Genomic DNA, 21,928 nt, shown 5'->3' on the forward strand with positions numbered 1-21,928 from the left:
ATTAGTCTGTAGCAATCCTCCTGCCTCTGCCAAGTCCAGTTTTCTTATTTTTAAAGCGTGTGCCAAGAGCACTTCTTTTATAAGGTTGTAGTAAGGGTTAAATGAGATGTTTCCACTATCTGTTATATTTTCTTTTCACGTTTTCCCTGCCTTCACATCCAAGCCATAGTTCAAATGGCAAGACCTCAGAGGCCCGGTCCCTCCCCAGTTTCCCATGTCACTCTGAAGTTCTTCATAGCATTTGTCACCATCTGAGTTTATCTTTATTTACTTATTTGTTTACTAGCTATGTGACCTCCATTTCAGAGTCCCTTTCTTCTCACTACCATTTCCTTGGTATCCAGAGCCAGGTCTGCATGTAACTTCACTGCATAATAAATAGTTGTTGAGTTAGTCACTTCCTCTTGTTGCTTCAAGCCTTTGAGAAAGCAAACGGACAGCCACAGGCTGGTTTCTGATAGTTTATGTTGGGGGTAGGAGGGCTTTCTATCAAAGTACTGTAAGCTTATGATCCAGCTCAGTCTTGGGAACCTAGCCTGGGACCATTGGAACGTGACTTGTCTGCTTCCCAGCATCATTGGAGACTTGAAGATAACAAGCTTATCCTTTATGTACATAAAAAGTGGTATAGCTGGAGATCAAACGAGGGAGACTTAGTGCTAAGCTCGTTGGTGGTAAACAGAAGACGGGAAATGGGGATAGAGAGGAAGAGATTCTCCTGGGAAAGTCTTTGTAGAGAAACCTGAAGGGGTGGGAAATCATCCTAGAGAGAAAAACCCAGGGACAGATTTCAGCAAACCATGTGGATTAACTCCTGTTCCAAAGATAAAACGAGCTATATGTTTAGGAAGCAAAACCATCCAACTGATACTTTAATGCTGTCAGAACTTTTATTGTTTTTAAAGATACAAAAATAGTAAAAAAAAAAAAAAAAAAAGAAAGAAAGTTATAATTGGCTATATATGAATTGGCCCTTCACAAAATTCATCTTCAAAAGCCCTAATGGCACTTATTTGACTGACAGTAGAAAATGCTACATACTAATTCTAGAAACAGAGTTTTCAGAAGCCTCCAAATCTGGGCACTACATGGCTTTCCCCATATCATCTGAGTGAACACACTAGTCCCCAGAAATATCAGTGAAGTCCGATGACTACACGAGATGGGCCTCCAAAGACTCTGCTGGTGATGGGCTTACATGCTCTCTTGATTGAAGACACTAGGTGGACAGCTGCAGTTGGATGCTTGGCTAGGCTCTGGCAAGCTGAACACATTGTAGGACGTCTCATTCCTCTGGGTCGCAGCCATGTTGTTGCCGGGAGATTTCACGGACTGGGGGTTAGTGAGCCAAGGGGACCGTCGAGGGGCAGCACATGACACGGGGATCACATATCTAGAGGATGAGCCCTTGGAAGCGTAGTGGATCTCAGAGCTGTAGATAACTACATCTGGAGAGATGGCCTTGATGCGGATGCCACATTCTGTAACTCGGTAGGTAAACTGGTAGAAGTGTGGGTGAACGTGGTTGGGAGGACAACCCAGGCCCAAATGCACCTCATAAAAGTGGACATAGACATCATTATTCAGCAAGAAGGGGTGAACGGTGACCATGAACCAATCCGTCGAGCACAGCACATTCACTTGATTTTGTTCAGAGTAGCTGGAAAACATGAAGGTGAAGAAGACCATTCCTCCGAGGAACTGGAACACCTTCATTCTTGCAGCAGGTTGGGTAATATCTCACAGGAGGCAAGAAGGCGTCCAAAAGGAATTCTAGAACACATAAAAATACAAGAGGCAAGTTACCTCATGTCTTATGTAAAGTTTAAGTATGACTTTTTGAAGCAAAAACACAGAGGGGAAGGGATCTTCCGTGTGAGGCAGAAGTGAATTTTCATTTCATTGCAAGAACTTGCATGTGAAAGATCACTAACATGGCCTCTGAGGGTTTTATTATTTACTTGGTCATGCTTTACCCGCTGAGCTACTTGGGTCTGGAATGGTGGCATATGACTTCTTAAATGGCGTTCTCTTGCTATTCTGGTATGAAACATGTATCCCTCCTTCTTGTGTAGTACGAGAATCTGCACTGATTAGGATTGGTATCCCATTTGTGTATGGCCAGCATGGAACCCAAACAAAACAGTTTCATGTTAAACATTAAATCAAGGCATGGGAAATAACAGTTTAATTCAAACTAGCAACCTGGTATGCCTTAATGGTTGTGAAGTCCTCACATATATTATCCCAATAAACCCTTCCTTATGACCTTCTTTCTTAGCAAACAAATTGAATTTTAAAACCAAAGAAGCTTGGTGAGATGGTTCATTGGGTAAAGGCAAGCCTGATGACCTGAATTCAGTCCTTGGAACTCACGTGGTAGAAGGAGAGACTTCTAAAAGTTATTCTCTGCCCTCCTGATGCTCACTGTGGCAAGTACACAGCTCCCCATAATGAAATATAATATGTTCTTTAAAACAATCACGGAGAAATTATATTTTATCACTGACAACCATGTATTGAAATTTGACTGAATGGCTCAATTAAATAAAACCAAAATAATTAATCTGGCCTTCCATCAGTACCATTATAACTCATGGTGACCAAAATATTCTCTGATATAGTGGGACATGTTGCAAATCAGAGAAATTTTGGAGAGAGACAGAGAAACAGAGAGCAAGAGGAAGAAGGAGGGAGGAAGGAAGGAAGGAAGGAAAGGAGGAAGGGAGGAATAGTAAGAAAAAAAAACAGCTGGAGTTACATAATGAGATTTTGTCAAAATAGAAAAATAAAACCAAAAGCAAACAAAAACATCAACATTCTGAGCTTGGTATGATGGCTTACACTGAGAAAGACCCTTTCTCAAAATAAAAAATACCCCTCCAATCATTCTTGTCTTAATTTTACATTTTAAATGCATATTGCATATAAACTACTTAAAAGAAGTCTTGCCGGGCATTGATGGCACATGCCTTTAATCCCAGCACTCAGGAGGCAGAGGCAGGTTGATCTCTGCCAGCCTGGTCTACAGAGCTAGTTTAAGACCATGTCTCAAAAAGCAAAACAAATCAAAAGTCTTATATTCAAAAGGAATCATTTTTGTCTATGCTTAATGTGTATATTGACCAACTACCTCCTAAATTCTTTGCTTCAGATTCATTTGTGCTTGCTAGCTTTTGGGTTCTTTTTGCCTTTCATCCCTGAAGAGTAGTAGACACAATTGCAGGGAGAAAAGAACAAAGCTAAGGACTGTCTCAAACATGGCGGCAGAGGGAGGCAGGAAGGGGAGAAAGAAGGACATCATCAAATATTGTCTAACTCAGCTTTCATTTTAAACATGGAAAAGCACATAAATCAAACAGAAAGTGACTAAAAATTGGAAAGAAACTCATGTGCATAAGTGTGGGGATTAACTTCTGTTCCCTGCTAAGTATTCCCCATATAGATGATTTCATCCTTTGACTAATATTTATTGAGTGTCTACTATACTCATAGCATCAGGCTAAAAGCCCTCAAGCCCTTCCCTTTGCCCATCTGTAAACAGGCCGCTCTTTCTCTGCTGCTGCTCTTGACAGATTTGCAGAATTCTTGAGTTGAAAGCGCACTGTGGAGGCCCACTAGAAGACTGCACTGTCCTGGTTGAAATGCTTTGTTTCTGATGGGTGTGACTTGCTCACATTATCTTCCCTCTCTTTCTTAACCACTCTTGACTCTTCATTCTTTCCTGTAGTGTTGGAGGGCACGTGTCAAAAGAAGCCAAAGGTGACTTTCTGGTGTTCTTTCTTTATTCTGAAGTGTCACTGCTGGGACTGGATGTTTTTCCCCCTCATAAAACAGCAGCAGCAACACACACACACACACACACACACACACACACACGCACGCACACACGCACGCACACACACACACACAAGCACGCACGCGCGCACGCATGCACAGAGAGAGAGAGTGAAAGAGAGAGAGAGAGAGATTGAGATGAGAATGGGTCAGGGTCACCCACCACTGTCATTATCTGTGTTCTAACTAGGCTCCCCTTCCTTTTGATCTCCTCCCCTCTTCTCTTGCGCTCCTCTTCTTTCCTTAGCATGATCTCCAACCTGGGACCATCTGCCCTAAACAAAACTCTTCTCATTAAGCTGCATCTGAAATTCATCCCATTTTTGTTCTCAAGCCCCAAACTGAGGCTCCAGTTGAAGGCTGTTCTGGTCCAGGAGTTAAGCTATCTATTTCCTCTCCCTTCCCCAAGCATTCTTCATGTAACACCCCCTCTCCCTTTCTCTCATGACTAATCCAAATAAAGTTACCGAATGCCTACATTCTCCAAGAAACAAGACAATGGGTCCCCAGGCAATCGTTTCAGACTATCTTCTTGGTCCATACCCACTTTTCAAGTTCTACTGCTGGGGTGCACTCTGAAAGAGGGGGTTTTGTGACATCACTGTTCCAGCAATCACTTAGTACAAATCTCCAAACTTAGACAAGATAGAAACCATTTCCTTCAGTTCCCTTAGAGCCAGCAGCAGATTGCCACATAATAGAAGCAGTAAATGAAGATGCCTATGTACATGACAACATACCTGTGGACTCACAGAAAACTTTAATACAAGTCAGTGCAAAACCATGCTTAGGGTCCCATAGCTCTGAGGGAGAAGAGAAAGTCTGGAGATTAAGAGGAGAGCAGAATGAACTTGCTAACTCAGAGCCCAGTACTTCGAGGCTGTGCTGGCTCCCTGTTGCTAAAGACACATCATCAAAAATACAGCAGCCTCCTTTCCCTAGCTTCCTGCTCTTTGTAGGGACAGGGAGAAGGGTGTTCATGTGTACCCACGCTGCACTCATTTGTGACGGGGAATTGTTCTAAGTCATTCACCACACAGTGTGAATTCACATGAGCTGGCTTTCCTAACACCTAGCTGAGATGGGCCAGCAGCATAGCATCTGCTTGTATTATAGGGGCCAAAGGCTGAATGACTAAGAAGGGAAGTGGGAGACTATTTAGTAGGTGCCAGGCTGAAGGTATTTCCAGCTCTAGTTGGAACGGTGCACAGCAGCCCATGAGATATGGGATGTGAAAGGAATTGCAGCTAACCTATCCAGAAATCTTCAGTGCTGAGGGGCAGTTGGAGACCCAGGAGGAGGGAAATACAGAGACAGGAGTGTTCACCTTGTAACTACCATCTGGCTTCTGGCAGGTGGGCTTTGAAAACAGGTTTTAGAGCATGTATTACAGGAGCCCCATTTGGCCTTGACTGCATATTTTCTCTGCGGTGAACTGAGATTCACTGGCTTAACTGAACAGGGATCAACTATGGAACATACTGTCCTGAACCCAGCTCTAGAGCAGCCAGGCAAGCTCTTCTAACACCTGGATGCAAAATGTTTGCTTTCCTTGCAGTTACTGAGTACAAGGAGCTTACTGTCTTCTTAAATGTGGTTTATACATATACATATCCAGCCAGTTCCTTCAACAAAAATTTTCCTTCTATCGCCTTCTTATACCCAAGATCTCCCATATTTGGACTAATCACAGATGAATCCATTACATTAAAAATTTGAGAGATCAGGCCTAGGGAGATGGCTCAGTGGGTAAAATGTATGCATGGCAAGCATGAGGAGCAGATCTCCAGAAGGCAGATAAAAGCTATGAAAGGTAGGAATCAAAGCTGGTGAATCTGTGACAAAGCTGAATAGCCAGACTGGACAAAGAGGCAACCTTCAGGAGCAGTGAGAGGTTACACATGTGTGCCACCATGTCAAGATTTCACAGGGAATGGCTGAAAATGCTACTTATGAAGTTGAGCACTGAGATATTAAAGTGGTGAATAACAATTTGAATAACACCATGGATACAGTGGTCTCTCACTATCTATGAAGGGCTGCTTCCAGGAGCTTGGGGAAGTACCCAAAGCTGCAGATGCTCAACTTTTTTCTTTATATAAACAGCATAAAACCTAGCCCTATCCTCCAGTATACTTTAACTCATCTCAAGCTTACTTATAATACCTAGTACATGTAAGTGCTATGGAAGTAGTTGTTAAGTTACACCATTCAGGGAATAATGGTAAAAAAAAGTCTATATATATTCAGTACGGAGCCAATATTTTCCCTCAAATATTATCAATGTATGAATGTATCCATGGAATGAAAAGGGCATATTTGTATTTTTTTGTAATAATTTATGGGAACTAATGTGGTATTATGATATAGTTGGCTCAAATTATTTACTATATCCATCACTTTATATTCTTCTGAAACAGTGGTTCTCAACTTGTGGGTTGAGACCCCTTTGGGGATCGAATGCCCTTTCATAGTGGTCGCCTAAGGCCAGCTGCATATCAGATATTTACATTACAATTCATAACAGTAGAAAATTACAGTTATGAAGTAGCAATGAAAATAATTTTTGTGAGCCAGGTGGTGGTAGCACACACCTTTAATCCCAGCACTTGGGAGGCAGAGGCAAGCAGATCTCTGTGAGTTTGAGGCCAGCCTGGTCTACAGAGCTAGTTCCAGGACAGGCTCCAAAGCAATATAGAGAAACACTGTCTCAAAAAACCAAAAAAAAAAAAAAAAAAAAAAAAAAAAAAAAAAAAAAAAAAATAATAATTTTGTGGTTGGAAGTTGCCACAACATGAGGAATTGTATTAAAGGCATAGCATTAAGAAAGTCAAGGACCACCGTTCAAAAAGTTAAAAATAGAACCTGGGGTGAGCAGGAAAGGTGGGGCATTGGTTAAAGGCAACAGAGCTTCATTGAGACGGGAATAAAATGCTTGTTGGTTGGTTTTGTAATTATCGGGCATGTGTGTGACTTTGTGTGCACATGGAGCCCAGAGGGTAGACTTCAGGTGTATTTATCTCTATTGTGACCTGCCTTATTTAAAAATTGCTAAGAGCAAATTTAAAATTTTCTCACCATTAATTTATTTTTTAAAGGAAAGAGATTGAATATTGGTAAAAATATAGAGCCTTTTAAATTCCAGCCTGCCTTTTTTGAGATAGAGCCCTACTATGTAGTTCTGGTTGTCATGGAACTCACTCTGTAGACCTGGCTGGCCTCTGCCTCTCCATTGCTGGAATCAAAGGAAGGCACAACCATGTTTGATATAGGAAGCCTTTGAAAAGGCACAAAACTCAAATGCAAATCAATTTTGTGGCGTTACTGGGCAAAGTGAGAAGTCTGACCGAAACCTCCTGGAAAGCAGGTGGGAATTCTGTCTGCCCATCTCCTCTGATATCATCAGAGACATGTAGGAATTCTTCATGGAGAATAGGGAGGGGAATTAGCTAAACATTTCCACATCTGTTTTTGGAACAGTTTGGAGAAAGAACTTGCTCCATAAGCTCCTGGAAGCTTTCTGGTTCGACAGTTTAATTTATTTTTAAAATTCAGTATACTCATGACAGCCAAGTGATCATTTGTATATTGTTTTCCCAGACTCTTGTTGTCAAAACAAAGGGAAACAGAGAGGAAAAGGAAACTCCAAGAGAACATGCAATTAGCTCAGGGAAATAGAACTGTCAGAGATTTGATTTGCAATGAAGTTTGCTCATTCTTTTGCCGCTTATTTGAAGAAAAAGGAATCAGAGTCAGAATAAAGAGTTTTCTCCAGAACAAGGAGACAGGGGGTGAGGAAGGAGGGGAAGGGAGGGATGAAGGGGGGGAGAGATGGAGAGACAGACAGACTGACTGACTGAAATGCATTTGCATGCTCTGAGACCTCGATAGTTTAGCAGAGCAGGGAGCCACGGTCTAACTTTGCCTTGTACACCGTCTCAAGGGTGGAGAAAAATCAGTGTTCTCTCACAGTCTCGTTCTAAAGAATTACTTTAAAGAATTAGCTGTTCTCAGAAAGAGTGAGACTTGTGATTAATACTAATGATGCTGAAGATATGCTAAAATGCGCTAGAACATGAAATAACTGCTTCGTATGGAACTTGCATTTGTGCTAAAGACCCTGGGACGGCTTCTATTTTGGAACCTCGTGAAACACTGTTAAAGTAACTGCACATTACTCTCCGTTTTCTGGGGGAAGAATTATGAACTGCTAACACTGAACGAAGTCCATTTTCTTCATAGAAGGAAACACCTCGCCTGGATCCTTTAAAAAGGCACCGTTCAAATTAAAGGCAGCCATTAAATGTATACACATATAGAGTTTTATTCTAAAAGAAACTGCAGGGGGAAAGTGGAGCTATGGAAAAGATAAAAGAGGAAAATATTCCTAACTAGACATTGTTAACTTTTTGTTTTATATACTTCTAATTTGGGGTCAGGAGGTCCATGTATACATATATGATTCAAAGTCATTTCTGGAAAAAATGTCAAGGCTTTTTGAAAGCTGTTTCTAATTTTTGACGTTGAATTTGAAAGCAATCAAAGCATTATTTTTGTTTGGGCCATCTGGTTTTGTTCTTATAATCTGTTAAGCTATCAAGCATAGTTTAAATGTCATGGTTCATCTCATACACAAATAAAGGCTGTGAAATAAATAAGAGCCCAGGCTCCTCAGAAGAGAGGGGACTTTTCATTGGGCTGGGAATTTAGTTACTAAAAGGTAAGTAGTCCAATGTGAAATCAAACCACAAGAAGGCTACAAAACAATGGGGAACCATGCCTTAGTTGCACACACAAAAAATTTAAAAATAAATGCAGAAAGTCATACACAAGAGGAAACTGAAAATCTCAGGTCCCGGGAACTCGTTCCTTCTGCATGGAGGAGCTGAGTCGGTTTAATTTTAAAGTTGAACAAAGGGATGTATTTCATAATTTCCATAAAAATGTAAGGAAAATCCCAAATGCATGCTTCTAATTCAGTTTATGCTTTAATTTAATCATTTATTTGAGATCCACCCCCCCCCAAAAAAAACTAACACCATTTGCCACAAAGCCCCAGAGTCCCTTCTCATTTTAAAAAGACAAGGTAGGCTTGTGTCTGTACAAGTCTCTCAACTCTGCAACAGCCCAGACCACACATTTAACCCTTTAGTGGGCTTTACAAGGCTCTGCAAACTAAATAAAGGCCCATTTGCTTGAGATGATTTCAGGGCATTACCCTGGGGAGGGCAGGCAGTTGGATCAGATGCCCCATGCAGGGCTCCACCACTGCCTTGATACACTTGTGTCAATAAGAGAGCAGCCAGGCAACTCCCTGCTCCCTTTCGAAACTGGGAGCTTTGGGCACAGAGTCTTTAAAGTGGGGTGCATGTATAGGGCCTCTTAAGGTGGCGTATGTCCAAGTCAAACCACGGTTGATTTTATAGGATGTCTGCTTGATTTTTAACGGACCTAACTGGCACGCATCTTTCTCTGACTCAAAGCTGCCATGTGTCTCTGCTCTACCCAGAGTGTAACTACGTGGTACAAGTGTATGTGTCCTGACTGGGGCCACTTGCCATCCCTTGGCGGCTCCTGTGAGGTAGAAAAGGTTCAGAAGAAAGCTTCTTTTGATAGTGAGGCTGCCAGTCAATTTTAGGGAGCCTACAATTTGGGAGGTGTGTGGTCATATTACAGAGAGGAAAGAAGTTTGGGCCATGCTGGAACTGCATGAGAAGAGAAAAGCATTTATGTATATATGTGCATGGGCACACATATATATACACACATACACCCCTCAAATAGAAAGAAAGCCTCAAATCATTTTCCCATGTGGGTCTGATACCTACTACTTCTTTTCACCCCTTAATCCCTGTTCCAAAAACTTGTTTTAATTTAAAATTTAGTTTATGTGTTTGGTTGTTTTACCTGCATTTATGTCTTTGTACTACGTGTATACCTGGTACCCACAGAGGCCATAAGAAGTGTTGGATCCCATGGAACCAGAGTTACAGATTTGAGCTACCAGGTGGGTGCTGGGAATTGAACCTGGTCCTGTGGGAGAGCAGCCAGTGCATTTAACCACTGAGAATCCGTCCAGTCCTTATAAACTCTTTAAGGCACACACCACAATGTCTGATACACAATAAGCAGTTAGTAAATATTTTCTTAATTGAAGAATACAAGAGGGTGGGGCTAGGCAGTTAGCTTGGTAAGTAAGTAAAAAGCCAGGCGTGGTGGCTTGTGTTGCTAATTCCAGCTCTACAGACGCAGGGGAGGGATGGAGCTAGGCATCTCCCTGGAGCTCACTGGCAAGCAATTTAAACAAATCCATGAGCTCCGGGTGCATCAAAAGACTCTGTCTTAAACAGTCAGTTAGAAAGCAATTAAGGAAGACAGCCAACACTGGCCTGTGCCCTCCACACACTTTCACACACATGTACATATCCACACATATACATGAACACGTATGCACACACTGAACACACACACACGCGCGCGCACACACATACACACACACAAACACATACACACGAATAAAAGGGTAACAGAAATCATCTGCTTCCTTGTCTGACCTGAATGTAGTTATTGGCTAGCCCCTTCCCCATGCCCTTTCCATTATTTCATTTCAAGGCTGTGATAGTGGGAAAGCCCTTGTAGACTGAGAGCATAGGGCCCTGTCAAGGGTCCTGGCCTGTTCATTGGCTTGCCTACTCAGCTTGCTGATGACAAGGACTTTACATTTTCCTAGCCTAATGGTCCCATTGTTCACTGTCCGGAATGGAGGAAACACTCCTTTCTCCAACTTTCTGTGATGAATCAACTGATCAAGAGGACAAAGTAGAAGTCTTCCTTGGTTTGGCTTTTACACAGTAGGAAAGAAGAAACTCTCAAGCCCAATCCAGACTGGCTTGGCAGTTGAGAGACACAGTATAATGAAAACCAGAAGTTTCGGGTCCATGGGGTACTGAAAGGTGATGGGTGCTCAGAAGGGTCTTGCTGCAGTCATTGGGATTACTCAAGCAAATGGGTAGGGATATGAGGTAACTTTAAAATGCTCTAAGCTAAAGAAGGAACCACAGCCACAGGTTTCACTCTGTTCTTTCTGAAAGCCACTGGACAGGTTCACCCCAGATCCAAGCAAAGAAGGAAAGTCCAGAATACTCCAGAGGTCTTGGGAAACCAGAAGCAAAGTGTGCTGTCTCCTCCACACTAAGTTTCCCTGTGGTCAATCTCAGGGTTTCCTTCAGCATTCCCCCTTCTAAATACTGTCAAAAGTGTTCATAGTTGATCCTATCTTGGCAGAAGGTATAGTATTTCATTGGCAAATATCCTTATCCATCACTCTCACCTGGGCTTTTTACATAGTAGTGATTTGAATTTAGGCATGATACTCCTGATCCCAGCAATATAACAGACTTGGTTTGGTACCTTCTTCTTGAAATGACTATTTGGTTAAAACATGTACACATGCAAGCACAAAGGTATACATGATAGGTTGAACCTGTCTTTATTATGTATGCTATAGAATATACACACTAAAATATATAATACATTTGCTAAAAAATAAATTCAAGATGGCTAATATCTTTAATCACACCATTTTGGAGGAAGAGTTGTGCTGAGTTCTGTGTGTTTGAGGAGACCCTGGGCTACATAATAGGTTTCAGGCCAGCTCGGGCTACAGAATGAGATATTGCCTCAATAAAATAAAATATATGAAATGATTCTCAATTGCAGCATTGTATCTGACAACATGTCTGCACATATCAAAACGGGTAAGTTCTCTGCTCCTTGATAATATTCTCCTAACCAAAGTTAAAAAATCTTCTATTTGGAATTTTCTTTCAAGGGGAGTCTTTACATCCATACCACTCATCTACAAATGTATATGGGCTCAATCGCATCCCTCTCCAAAAAGATATGTTGAAATCTTAACTGCTTGTCTCAGAATGAGACCTTATTTGGAAGCATGGTCTCTACAGAGGCAAGGAAGTTAAAACAAGATCATTGTGGTAGGCTCTAATCCAATATGACCGATGATGTTCTTATTAAAGGAGAAATCTGAGCAGAGATAGATAGACATGGGCAGAGAAACGATAACATGGCCACATGCCTGAAATGAGTGATGCATCTGCAATCCAGGGATTGCTGACAGATACCAGAACTGCATAACTGAGCTCCCACCACCACCACCTAGAGCTGTCAAGACAGTGTGGCCCTATTCCCACCTTGATCTCCGGCTTCTAGCCTCCTCCACTGGGAGACAATAAAGTTCAATAAAGTCTCAAGCAATCCAGTTGGAGTGCTATGTACATCAGTCCTACTGAACGGAACACACATGTCCCTTTGCTGAGGAAAGAGCCCCCAACTATAATTGGATTTTATAACTTTCTCCAATCTTAAATTCCATTTTGAATGACAATACTTACAAGACAACAGGAAGTGAAGCCAAACAGAAATAATCCTGTCATACAGGCTGCTGGTGATGGTCTTGGATACCAGCAGGAGAGACAAAAAGCTGCTCTAAAAATAGGTGGGGAAAGATGGTGAGGGTCTGTGTGCCTTTTGCTTCCTATGTAGGTATCAAAGTAAAGACTGAATGATAACTTATCATGATGGCTGAAGAGGCAATTAATTTCCTCTGTGTACAGTTTCATCACAGAATCTACCCCCTCTTGTGTGTGTGTGCCTGAGAGAAAGAGAGAGAGAGGAGACAATGTGTGTGTGTTGTGTGTTTGAATGTATGTCTGTTTGCACGTGTGTGCATGCTCTTGAAGGCCAGAGGTTATTACCAAATGTCTTCCTCAATCACTCTCTGTTTAGTTTACTGAGCATTTTTGAGCATTTTCCTCTGAACCTGGAGTTCACTCGTTCAGCTGACTTGCTCCAGGGATCACTGTTTGAGCCTCTGGTGTGTTGGGATTATATGTGGTCCACCATTGTCTGTCAAATTTTTTTTATGTGAGTGCTGGGGGTTCCAACTCTGGGCCTTGTGTATCAAGGACTTTATAAACTTCTGGGTCATCTCTCCAGCCCCTAAGCCTTCAGTTTACTTGTTCTTTTGAGTCAGAACCTTGTTAAGCTGCCTAGGATGACCTGGAACTCATTCTGTAGCTCAAGCTGGCTTTGCACTTGAGTTTTCTGCCTCAGTCTCCTAAGTAGCTGAAATTACAGACTAGTGTCACCACACATGGAGAAATCCACCCTTTACTTGTGTTTTTATTGAGAATAAGAAGTCTTTCCCATATTTAACTCCCAACCTTTTTTCTCTCCATTAGTTGTCTTTGTGCCATCATGCCTGGATTGATAGGGGCTTGAACTGACCTTTCTAAGCTGTGTGGTCTTTGAGAGCCTTGTATTAAGGCTGTCTGTACAGAGTTCTTACGCTGGATTGAAATGTTAGGGCTTGCTCCTCTGCTCCTTGGAACTAGAAGACCACTCAAGCCCTGTGACAGCAATAGCACAAGTGTTCAAAGACAAATTTCTATTAGAATGGAGTAATGGTAATGACCTTTAAAAATACCTTCATGCTCATTTACAAGGCTTTAAGCAATTGCAGAATCCAGAGAGTTCATAAAAAAGCTTGTTTGATCATATATGGGTTACATATGGCAACAACTCTCAAGAGCATCACATTTTTGCTTAATGTGGGTATTTTTTATTTGAAAAGAACTCTCCCTCTGCTAACACAACATACTGTCTTCTTATCCCTCTTAATGCTTGCAGCTGTCTTGTAAGGTCCCCAAAGGCAGGCATCACATGCTAATGCCATGGAAATGAGGGCTCAGAAGGGCAGAGAACCTTGGCCAAGATCATGTCTGCAAAAATAAATTTGGGCCTCAGGCCTTTCCACCAGCCTGTTGATGTCTCTCCTCCTTCACAGTGAATCATCACAGGACATCATTATGACTTAATCACTGTGATATGAAGGGGGTCCTGAAATCTTAGTGTCTGATGGGTGGGTTGTTTAGGACAGCGAGGAGAATCAGTATTCAAGCTGAGCAAAGCAAGACACAGAGGGCCTCTGGAAGCAACTTCTTATCTCAGTGAAAGGCTGGGAGACTCTCTGAGAAGGCACAGGCATTCACTGAGGAGGCAAAAGTAAGGCTTTTTAGGGAGACCGAGTTTTGAAAAAAGTCCATGAGGAAGAGTGTTGTTAGGCATTCTTGTGAGCTCTCCATTATTGACCAGCCAGGGCAGGCACAGGTGAGTATAGGAGGTACCTTCCTGAAAAGCTGAATCTCATTTCCTCAAAGACGAGTACTTGAGAATGGATGGTACAGTTGATGAAACCCTGGACAGCAACGGAGGCACTCATCCATGACAGGATGTCCCTTCCCAGAAAAAAAAAATGATCTTCAAATTCCAAGAGCGCTGAGAACTTCTTTATGAACCCTTTCTTCCTAACAAACGCAGCAGTTCTTCATGCCAAGTCGCCAGCTCTTAAATCTACCCTGCCACATGTGCATTGGATTTAAGGAGATGGGGGAGGGTGCTGTTTAATTTTCAACATGCTTACCTTCTGCTGTGTTACAGCATTCATAATAGTGCCAGAACTAAAGGGACTTTGTGGTAAACAGGCCATTGGGGTATTCTGAAACTTGGCTATTTAGTCATGTATAGAGATGGAGGACTGTTCCATTTGCTGTATACATAATTTAGAAAGTTTTCTGGTTTTATTACTAAGGGCTGTACAAAGACAGAAACTGGGCCCAACATTATACAAGACTGCTCCTCAGAGACAGAAACAGATTCCACTGCAGAAGGAAGGAAAAGGACCACTTTTTGAGGCATCGAGCAAGGGCTTACTGTGTACAATGTTATAGATGCTCCATGGCAACCCTATGTGATAGGTACTATCATTACTACTAGGCTTGTTTTAGAGAAGACAATGAGGGCTAGACATGCAAGGAAACTCATTAAAGATATAAAACTAAGAAGTGGTTAAGGAGAAGATGAGAAGATCGCACAAGCTCATGGAACCTTCATGTAAATGCCAACATAGGCAGGGTGTTTAAAAAAAAAAAAAAAAAAAAAAAAAACAGGAAAGAGGTAATGCACAGCTTTGATCCCAGCACTTGGGAGACAGAGTAAGGTCGATTTTACGAGTTCTAGGTCAGTCAAGGTTACACAGCGAGGCCATATCTCAAAACAATGAATAAACAGGAGAGAAAAAGAGAGCTATAGATTGTTTATGGGTATCAGAGTCTAAGTGATGGGGAAGCTGGTAACTTTTTAAGCAGGGGAAAAGAGAAGCAAATGCAATAAAGGAGAGGCAGACATTCAAAAGGTATTTAGAGAAGACAACTCTAGGTCACTTTATATTTTATCATTCCTCATATTTGAGAAATTGAGAGAAAAAGTCATTTTCTATTTCAACAAAAAACATTTGTTCCATGATCTGCACATATACTTAGAACATAATGAACCTGGGGACTTGTGGGATATTCAGGACTTCCTGACCCCATGTTTAGTGTGTGTGTGTGTGTGTGTGTGCGCGTGCGCGCGCGCGGAATGTGGAAGCCAAGGACCAACAACCACCTTAATTTTCTGAGATGGGGAGTCTCACTGAACTTGAACCTCCTCAATTGGGCTAGATGGGCTGTCTAACAAAGTCCAGGGACCTGCCTATCTATATCACTGGAGCACTGGGATCACAGGCACATTACTGAGCCAGCTTCCTACATGGGTTCTGCAGATCTGACTCAGGTCCTCAGGCTTGTACGCCAATGACTTCACTAACTGAGCAATCTCTCAAGGCCCCCTTAAATTCTACTTTGGTAAAGGAAAAACCTGTGGCTTTTACACAAAGCCACTAGACATGGCCACTCTGAATATGCCTGTCCATTCCCCCAACAACTCTTCCTGATGCAAAAGGAGTTGCCACACATTCTCAGAGCCTTATATTTCTCATGGAAGGAGACAATCACATAGTCCCTACTCCACCCCGAGGCAGGACCACGTCTCTTTCTGATTTCATCATGTCTTTGAAAAGAATTCCCAACTTCACTTACCAAGCCTAGGTGGCTGTATCACTGCAGAGAGTGCTTGAAGGGGAGGGAAGGGAAGAGCATCAACGGCCAAATGGTACAGCCAGTGGGTGACTCCTCATTAGTGCTGGATTCTACATAACCAGAGCTAGGCAGCTCTTGAGCTCTGATATCACTGAGATTTTCACAAATATTATAATGCTCAGAGAGAGAGAGAGACAGAGAGAGACAGAGGCAGAGAGAGACAGGCAGGCAGAGAGAGATTGAGGGAGGGAGAGAGAGACAGATGACAGGCAGAGAGAGATTGAGGGAGGGAGGGAGGGAGAGAGGGAGAAGGAGAGAGAGAGAGAGAGAGAGAGAGAGAGAGAGAGAGAGAGAGAGAGAACAGGCAGTTCTCTACTTTTTTCCAGGATAAAGAAAGCAGCAAGGTTAGGAAATTCTTCATTGAACTGATCCCCCTGCCCCCACTAATACCATTTTGTGGTTTCACAGGCTCTTTAGGAAGAATCTTGTATTGTTTGAGCCATGAACTTGGCTCCTACTAAGAGCAGAACAACTGTGGCACCCACCTGTTTGAAATCAAGACTCGGGTATTAAAACCAGAAGTGCTGGCCCATTAGAAGAGCAGGCTCTCTTGCATGGAAGGCAAACGGCTTGTAAAGCCAGGGATTAGTGTGTCCACACTGGGGTAGTGACTGTAGCAGGTGCTCATTCTATGGGGTTTTCAGACTCATTTCCCCCCTGACTGCCTAGAAGTGGAAGCTGAAATAGGATAAGTTCTCACAGGGCATGACCCCAGACAGGAGATGTGGAGGTAACTGACACTGCTCGCTTTTTATACACCTGGAAAATGGCAAAGCAATCTCTTGGAACAGGCTATCCATCTATTAAAAAAAAAAAAAAAAACAGTGTAGGTTTATTCCAAGATGACCCTGACACACTGAAGTCACTCAGGCACTCAACTATCTTGCCCATAGCTGGGCATTTTCAAAAGCTCAGTGTCTAGGCATATAGCCTCATGGGAAAGTACCTCCCCAGCATGTGGCCCAGGCTCCAAGAAAACAAACACTAAGCAAATACAAACTCTGAGCTGGGTGGGTGGAGTGCATGCCTGTAATCTCGGCATTTAGAGAGGGTGGGCATGGTAAATTCCAGGCCAGCTGGAGCTACAAAATAAGATTGTTCAAAAGCTTAAAACCAAAGCCAAAGAATATAGGACATACAGAGTTAACCTGGGGGGGGGCTCTGCCACATGCTATGTAGCCCTGGCCTTTGCAATTTCAGGTTTTAATTTCCTCATATAAAAAGGGGTGTTATCATAATAGTGACCTCAAAGGCCTGGGAGGTTGAATAAGGTATGAGAAGCAGCATGTACAGGGCCTGGCACAGGCCAGGGGTCCTATCAATGGGAGTTATAGAGTGAGCTCAGGCAGACTGCTGAGTGTGGGTTTCCACCCCCTTCTACTCCCTAGTTAGTTCCAACCAGAGTGTCATCAATCTGCCACTCTCCTTGGGGGTTGCTGGAAATTCCTGGCGCAGATGTCTCCTACAGGGACACATTTTGAATATTCCTTCATCCAGCCCTGTTAGCACTGAATTATGGGGAGAGAGAGGAGGAGAGAAGAGCCATTGACAGGGAGAGGAGAAAACAGATGCCTTCTGTATACTCCTGCCCTAGCTCATGCCTAAAATAGGTGTTCAGTAAATACTACAGGAATGTGTATGTGAATGAGAAAAAAAAAAAAAAAAAAAAAAAAAGACAGACGGCGCGCAGACATCCGGGAAGAGAGTTTGACATCGTGGCAAACTTTCCTTCACATTACCTCCACGACACCTCTCTATCTTGGGAGCCTTTCCTAGCTAGGAGTTACAGCCAGCCCGAAGTCTCTCCTTCCCTTTTAACAGTGTCACAAGCAAAAACTGAAAAGTCCCATTCAAGCTGACAACGTAGAAGTTCAGGGGGCTCCTCCTTGGGTTCAGAACTTGTGAAGTTTTCAGCTGTGGGCTCTAAACAGTGCTTCTTTCTACTGTTGGCCTCAGAAAACTCCTATGCCTATCCAGATATAATCCCACCCATCATTTTGAGATTCCCCTCTTGTGACACCAAGCTGCAGGGGTCCATACAATGGATCCATTATTCTACTTCCATTTTTCATGTAGCACATGAAAGAAACATGACCACCAGGTTTTGCTGGGAACACAAACAAGAGAAAACACCTGGATACCGCAGGTGGGTGATCATGAGCTCTGGATCCACACCTGGACCCCGCCTGAGGCTGGGCGGGAGCTATGCTCTTCATGGGTGACAGTTTCCAACCTTATCTGCTATGGCTTCCTCCATGCCCCTCACAGTACCACTTCTGTTCTGACATTTGTTTCAAATAAGTTTCCCTTCTAGAAAAATACCACTTAAGGTCACATTGAGAGAAAATGAATTTGGCTCTTCCTAGGTGCTAAATATTTTGTTGGATATGCTGATTTTCATAGTGAATTGCTGGAAAATTAATATACATTTCATTAATTGCCTGTGTGGTGACCTCTCAACACAGGAGTAATGGCTTCATTCTTTACCTCTTGTTTCCCTATGAATTTCTAACCTTGGTTTCACCCCAATCCCCCCTTACCCACAAATTCTGCAAAACATCCTCTCTCCAAAGAAAAACAAGGCACTGGGAATAGAGCGGGAGAATTCTTCATGCTGCAGTTGGAAACTTTAAAACGGATTTGAAAGAGACTCATTAAACTAGACCTTTGTAACACATGTAACTTCTTGATTGGCTCCACATTCACATCGTTTCTGGCTGGATCTAGTTCTGGGGATCTGACTCAGCAAACTTTTCTGTTTTATCTCACTCCACATGTGCAGAGACTGAGGGATATGTGAAGGCTTCCCTTTTGTTGTTAAAATAAAAAAAAATATGGGTGAAGACCAGAACTGACTTCCAATGTGGGTAATTGCAGTTCACAGGTCAGAGAAGGAGCCCCAGGGAGTGTGTTTATCATGTCCTGAGGTGGAGGCATTGAGGTGGGGGTAATTTCGGTCTGACAGCAGTTGGTTAGGCAGCTGCTGGAGAACAGCTGCTGGAACAGAATGACTTCTATGGAGGGCAGAGTTTAAGCTCAAACGTCTGTATGGAACCATCCAAACTGACCCGAGCCTGAGTAGAATTCTCCATGCTGGTATCTGTTACAAGTTAAGCTTGCTTTTCAGACATACAGAGTTGAGAGAGTGAAGGGCCCTTGCCTACTTCCTGAGTCCCAGCATGGCTGCAGAAAAGTTGCCAGGCGAAGGTGGTAACTCCATGTGATCTCTCAATGTGATGCTTTGATTGGATTTTAGTGCGGATAGTGTCCCATGAACAGGGCTCTCATTTAAAGTTTAAAATGTCCTTTCATAACTGTTGGAAAGGAGGTTTGTATACATAGAGACCATCTAGGATTTGCCTGATTCTGTGAAAAAAAAAAATCCTTCCTGACTGTAAATCCTGTGCTCTGTAAATAATTTGTGAGTCCAAGAAGACCAATAACTCGAATTTTCCTATCCCACAGTTCATTGCGTTTTTGAAGCCCTCAGCATGGGGAGGGGGGAAGGCATCTGAGAGGGAGATGACAAATGGATGCAAACACACATTTATTTCGTAAACAAGCTCATCGCCTTCTATATTTTAAAATTCACTGTGAGCAAATACAAGTTGTGGCTCCACTGGGGCGGGGGTGAGGGTGGGGTTGGGTAGAAGCCCAGCTTCCTCCTGAAAGCCCTTCAGTAATTGCAGGGAGAGCAGCGGTCACTCCAGGTGGCAGGGCAACACACCTATGGGCTGGAAACAAAGTCCCAGCTGTTAAACCTGAGGGGCGGCAAGGCAGCCCTTGGGCTGTGAAAGCCCCTTCTTTTCAGAGGAATCCAAGGTTATCATGTCTCATGGCCTCCTCCTTTGCTGGGTTGATATTTCTGAAACATCAGTACCCAAGTACCATATGAATGTTTCATGAGCCTTGTCTCATTTAATCTGCACAGTTCACAGGTAGCTATTGTTGCTACCCCATGGGAGAGAAGAAACAGAGGCCCGACTTTAGATGGCATGGCCAAGTAGGTCCCGTGTCAGAAAGGCGCCAGAACTCAAAGCTGGATCAGCGGCCTCCATAGCTGCTCCTTTCTCAACCCATGTAAATGCATGAGATCTTGCTTTAGGAATGGGTAGTCTTATTGTACTACTTTCCTGTATTTTGTTTTCAGTGCTGCGGACGGAGCCCGCAATCTCATGCATGTTCGGCAAGCGCTCTACCACTTAGCTATGGGCAGGGGCCTTTAAATATCTCAGTTTGCAAAAACCATTTCAATGAAACAGAGTTCCAGGACTGGTACAGAAATGAGTTAAGGAAGCCTGGCCTAGGGGCACAGACCTGCAATCCCAGCTATTGGGAATGCTGATGCAGGAGGATCAAAATTTCAAAATCTGCCTGGGCTTTAGAGTGAGTTCAAGCCCTGGCAAGACAACTTGGGGAACTGAATCTTTATTTGTTTTAAAATAAAAAGAAGGCTGGGGATATTCAGTGGTAGAGAGCTTGCCCATGTGCAGGAGCTCCTAGCTTCAATCAGAAAGAAAAAAGAAACAGTTTCAGGGTAGTGGTAATGCTTCCTGATTTCCCTTTATCTCTCTCCCTTCATTTGAGGGCTTGTCTACAGGGCCCCCGCTGGGGCTCTCAGGCCTCCTCAGGTTATTAATGAGACATGCTAGTTTTCAATGAGGCAGGCAAGGTAGAAAAGGGTTAGGGATTGGCAATCTAGGTTCCTTCCTCTTCCTCTTTAACCTCAAGCCACAAAAGAGGCAAGCTTTATGTAGGAAAAAAAAAAAGCAACTATCAACTGAATATTTCTTGTTTTTATGAATTGCAATAGTCTTCCTCCCTGCTTAAAAAAATGTGATTGCTTCCAATTTGTAGGGTTCTGGTACTCTTGTTTCTTCTCAGAGTGTGAATGAAGAGCCTTGTTGAAAAGAGCCTTGGATATACTCTCTCTGATTCTGAGCTGACTCTCTACCCTAGTTCTAGTGTTTCACTTAAACTTTTCTCATCCTAAAATTCAGCACTATTTTAGTCTTCTATTTCATATTTTACCTTTGTATTATGCACACATTTTCCCTGAAGACCCTTTCTTCTGTTCTCTGTGTACTGGAGTTAAACCATGCAGTTGGATAAGGTGACTCCAAGAATCCATTACAAATGGTTGGTTGGCAAAGGATCAATGCTGTGGTGGGGTGTGGTGAGGGTAGGGATGTTAGGGGGACTAGAACATTTGCCCTATGAGAACACTGTGAAAAAAAATGATCAGACCAAGGTATGACATGGCAGCAGTAGATGACAGCAGCCCAGAGACCACGTAAGAATGGAGAAAACGAAAGTTGGTAGGAATGAGTGGGAGAAACGTCAGGGAAGAAAGCCATTCATCCAAGAGCAGCATCTAGCAGAAGAGGAGCTAGGGGCAAAGCGGAAGGAATGGAGAGTGTAGGGAGAAAAGCTAATTCCAGACAAGACAGGTTGAGGGAACAAGAGAGAACTGAACAACAGCTCTGGTGTGAGGTGGCTGTGAGGAGAGCAATTTTCATTGTGACCTGGGGACTAAGCATGGCATTCAGTCAGGGAAGGACCTTAATGGGTTGGAGTGAGGATGGGGTCGGGGAGCCTTGGTGGCTCAGAGATGAATCCTGGTAACTGAGAAGACAGGACAAGCTGCTGATGAAGGGCGAAACAGGTTGGACTTGTTCCTGAAATGTACTGTTGGAACATCGGCAACCCCCAATTGCCCTTACTGAAGAGTCTGTGCTTCCTAAGTAGCCAGCAGGAATGCTATAACCAGCCCAACAAGGGCTAGGAACCCTGCAGAAGCATGAAGAGGAGTATTTAGATGCCATGGTCTAAGTCCAATGTGGGGGGTCATGGTGTCATTTCTCAAATCCTTTATATTCTCCCAACCTACTTTTCCTTTCAGGAAATAGTGATGCAAACCATGATTTTTGGCCCACTAATCCTTCAAATAGCTGGTGTGGGCACCAACAACCCTGCAACCTAGAAAATGTTTCCATCAATCCCTAGGTGATTTGAAGGGTTCCCTGATAGGTGGA

The 21,928-nt window shown here is 43.0% G+C and overlaps 1 protein-coding gene across 4 annotated transcripts in view; it reads right to left on the bottom strand.

Moving 5' to 3' along the window:
* Positions 1 to 981: 981 nt before the first annotated feature.
* Plac1 (placenta enriched 1) overlaps positions 982 to 21,928 on the bottom strand; it is a 158,964-nt gene continuing 138,017 nt past the window's right edge. For all 4 annotated transcript variants that reach the window (XM_051178602.1, XM_051178605.1, XM_051178604.1 and 1 more), the window contains one exon: positions 982 to 1,773. In XM_051178602.1, coding sequence (XP_051034559.1) covers positions 1,195 to 1,716 — 522 coding nt within the window. In that variant the 5' untranslated portion in view covers positions 1,717 to 1,773 and the 3' untranslated portion in view covers positions 982 to 1,194. The remainder of the gene's footprint in view (positions 1,774 to 21,928) is intronic.

This window comes from Phodopus roborovskii, unplaced genomic scaffold (genome assembly GCF_943737965.1).
Source record: "Phodopus roborovskii unplaced genomic scaffold, PHOROB, whole genome shotgun sequence".
NCBI classification, from domain to species: Eukaryota; Metazoa; Chordata; class Mammalia; order Rodentia; family Cricetidae; genus Phodopus; species Phodopus roborovskii.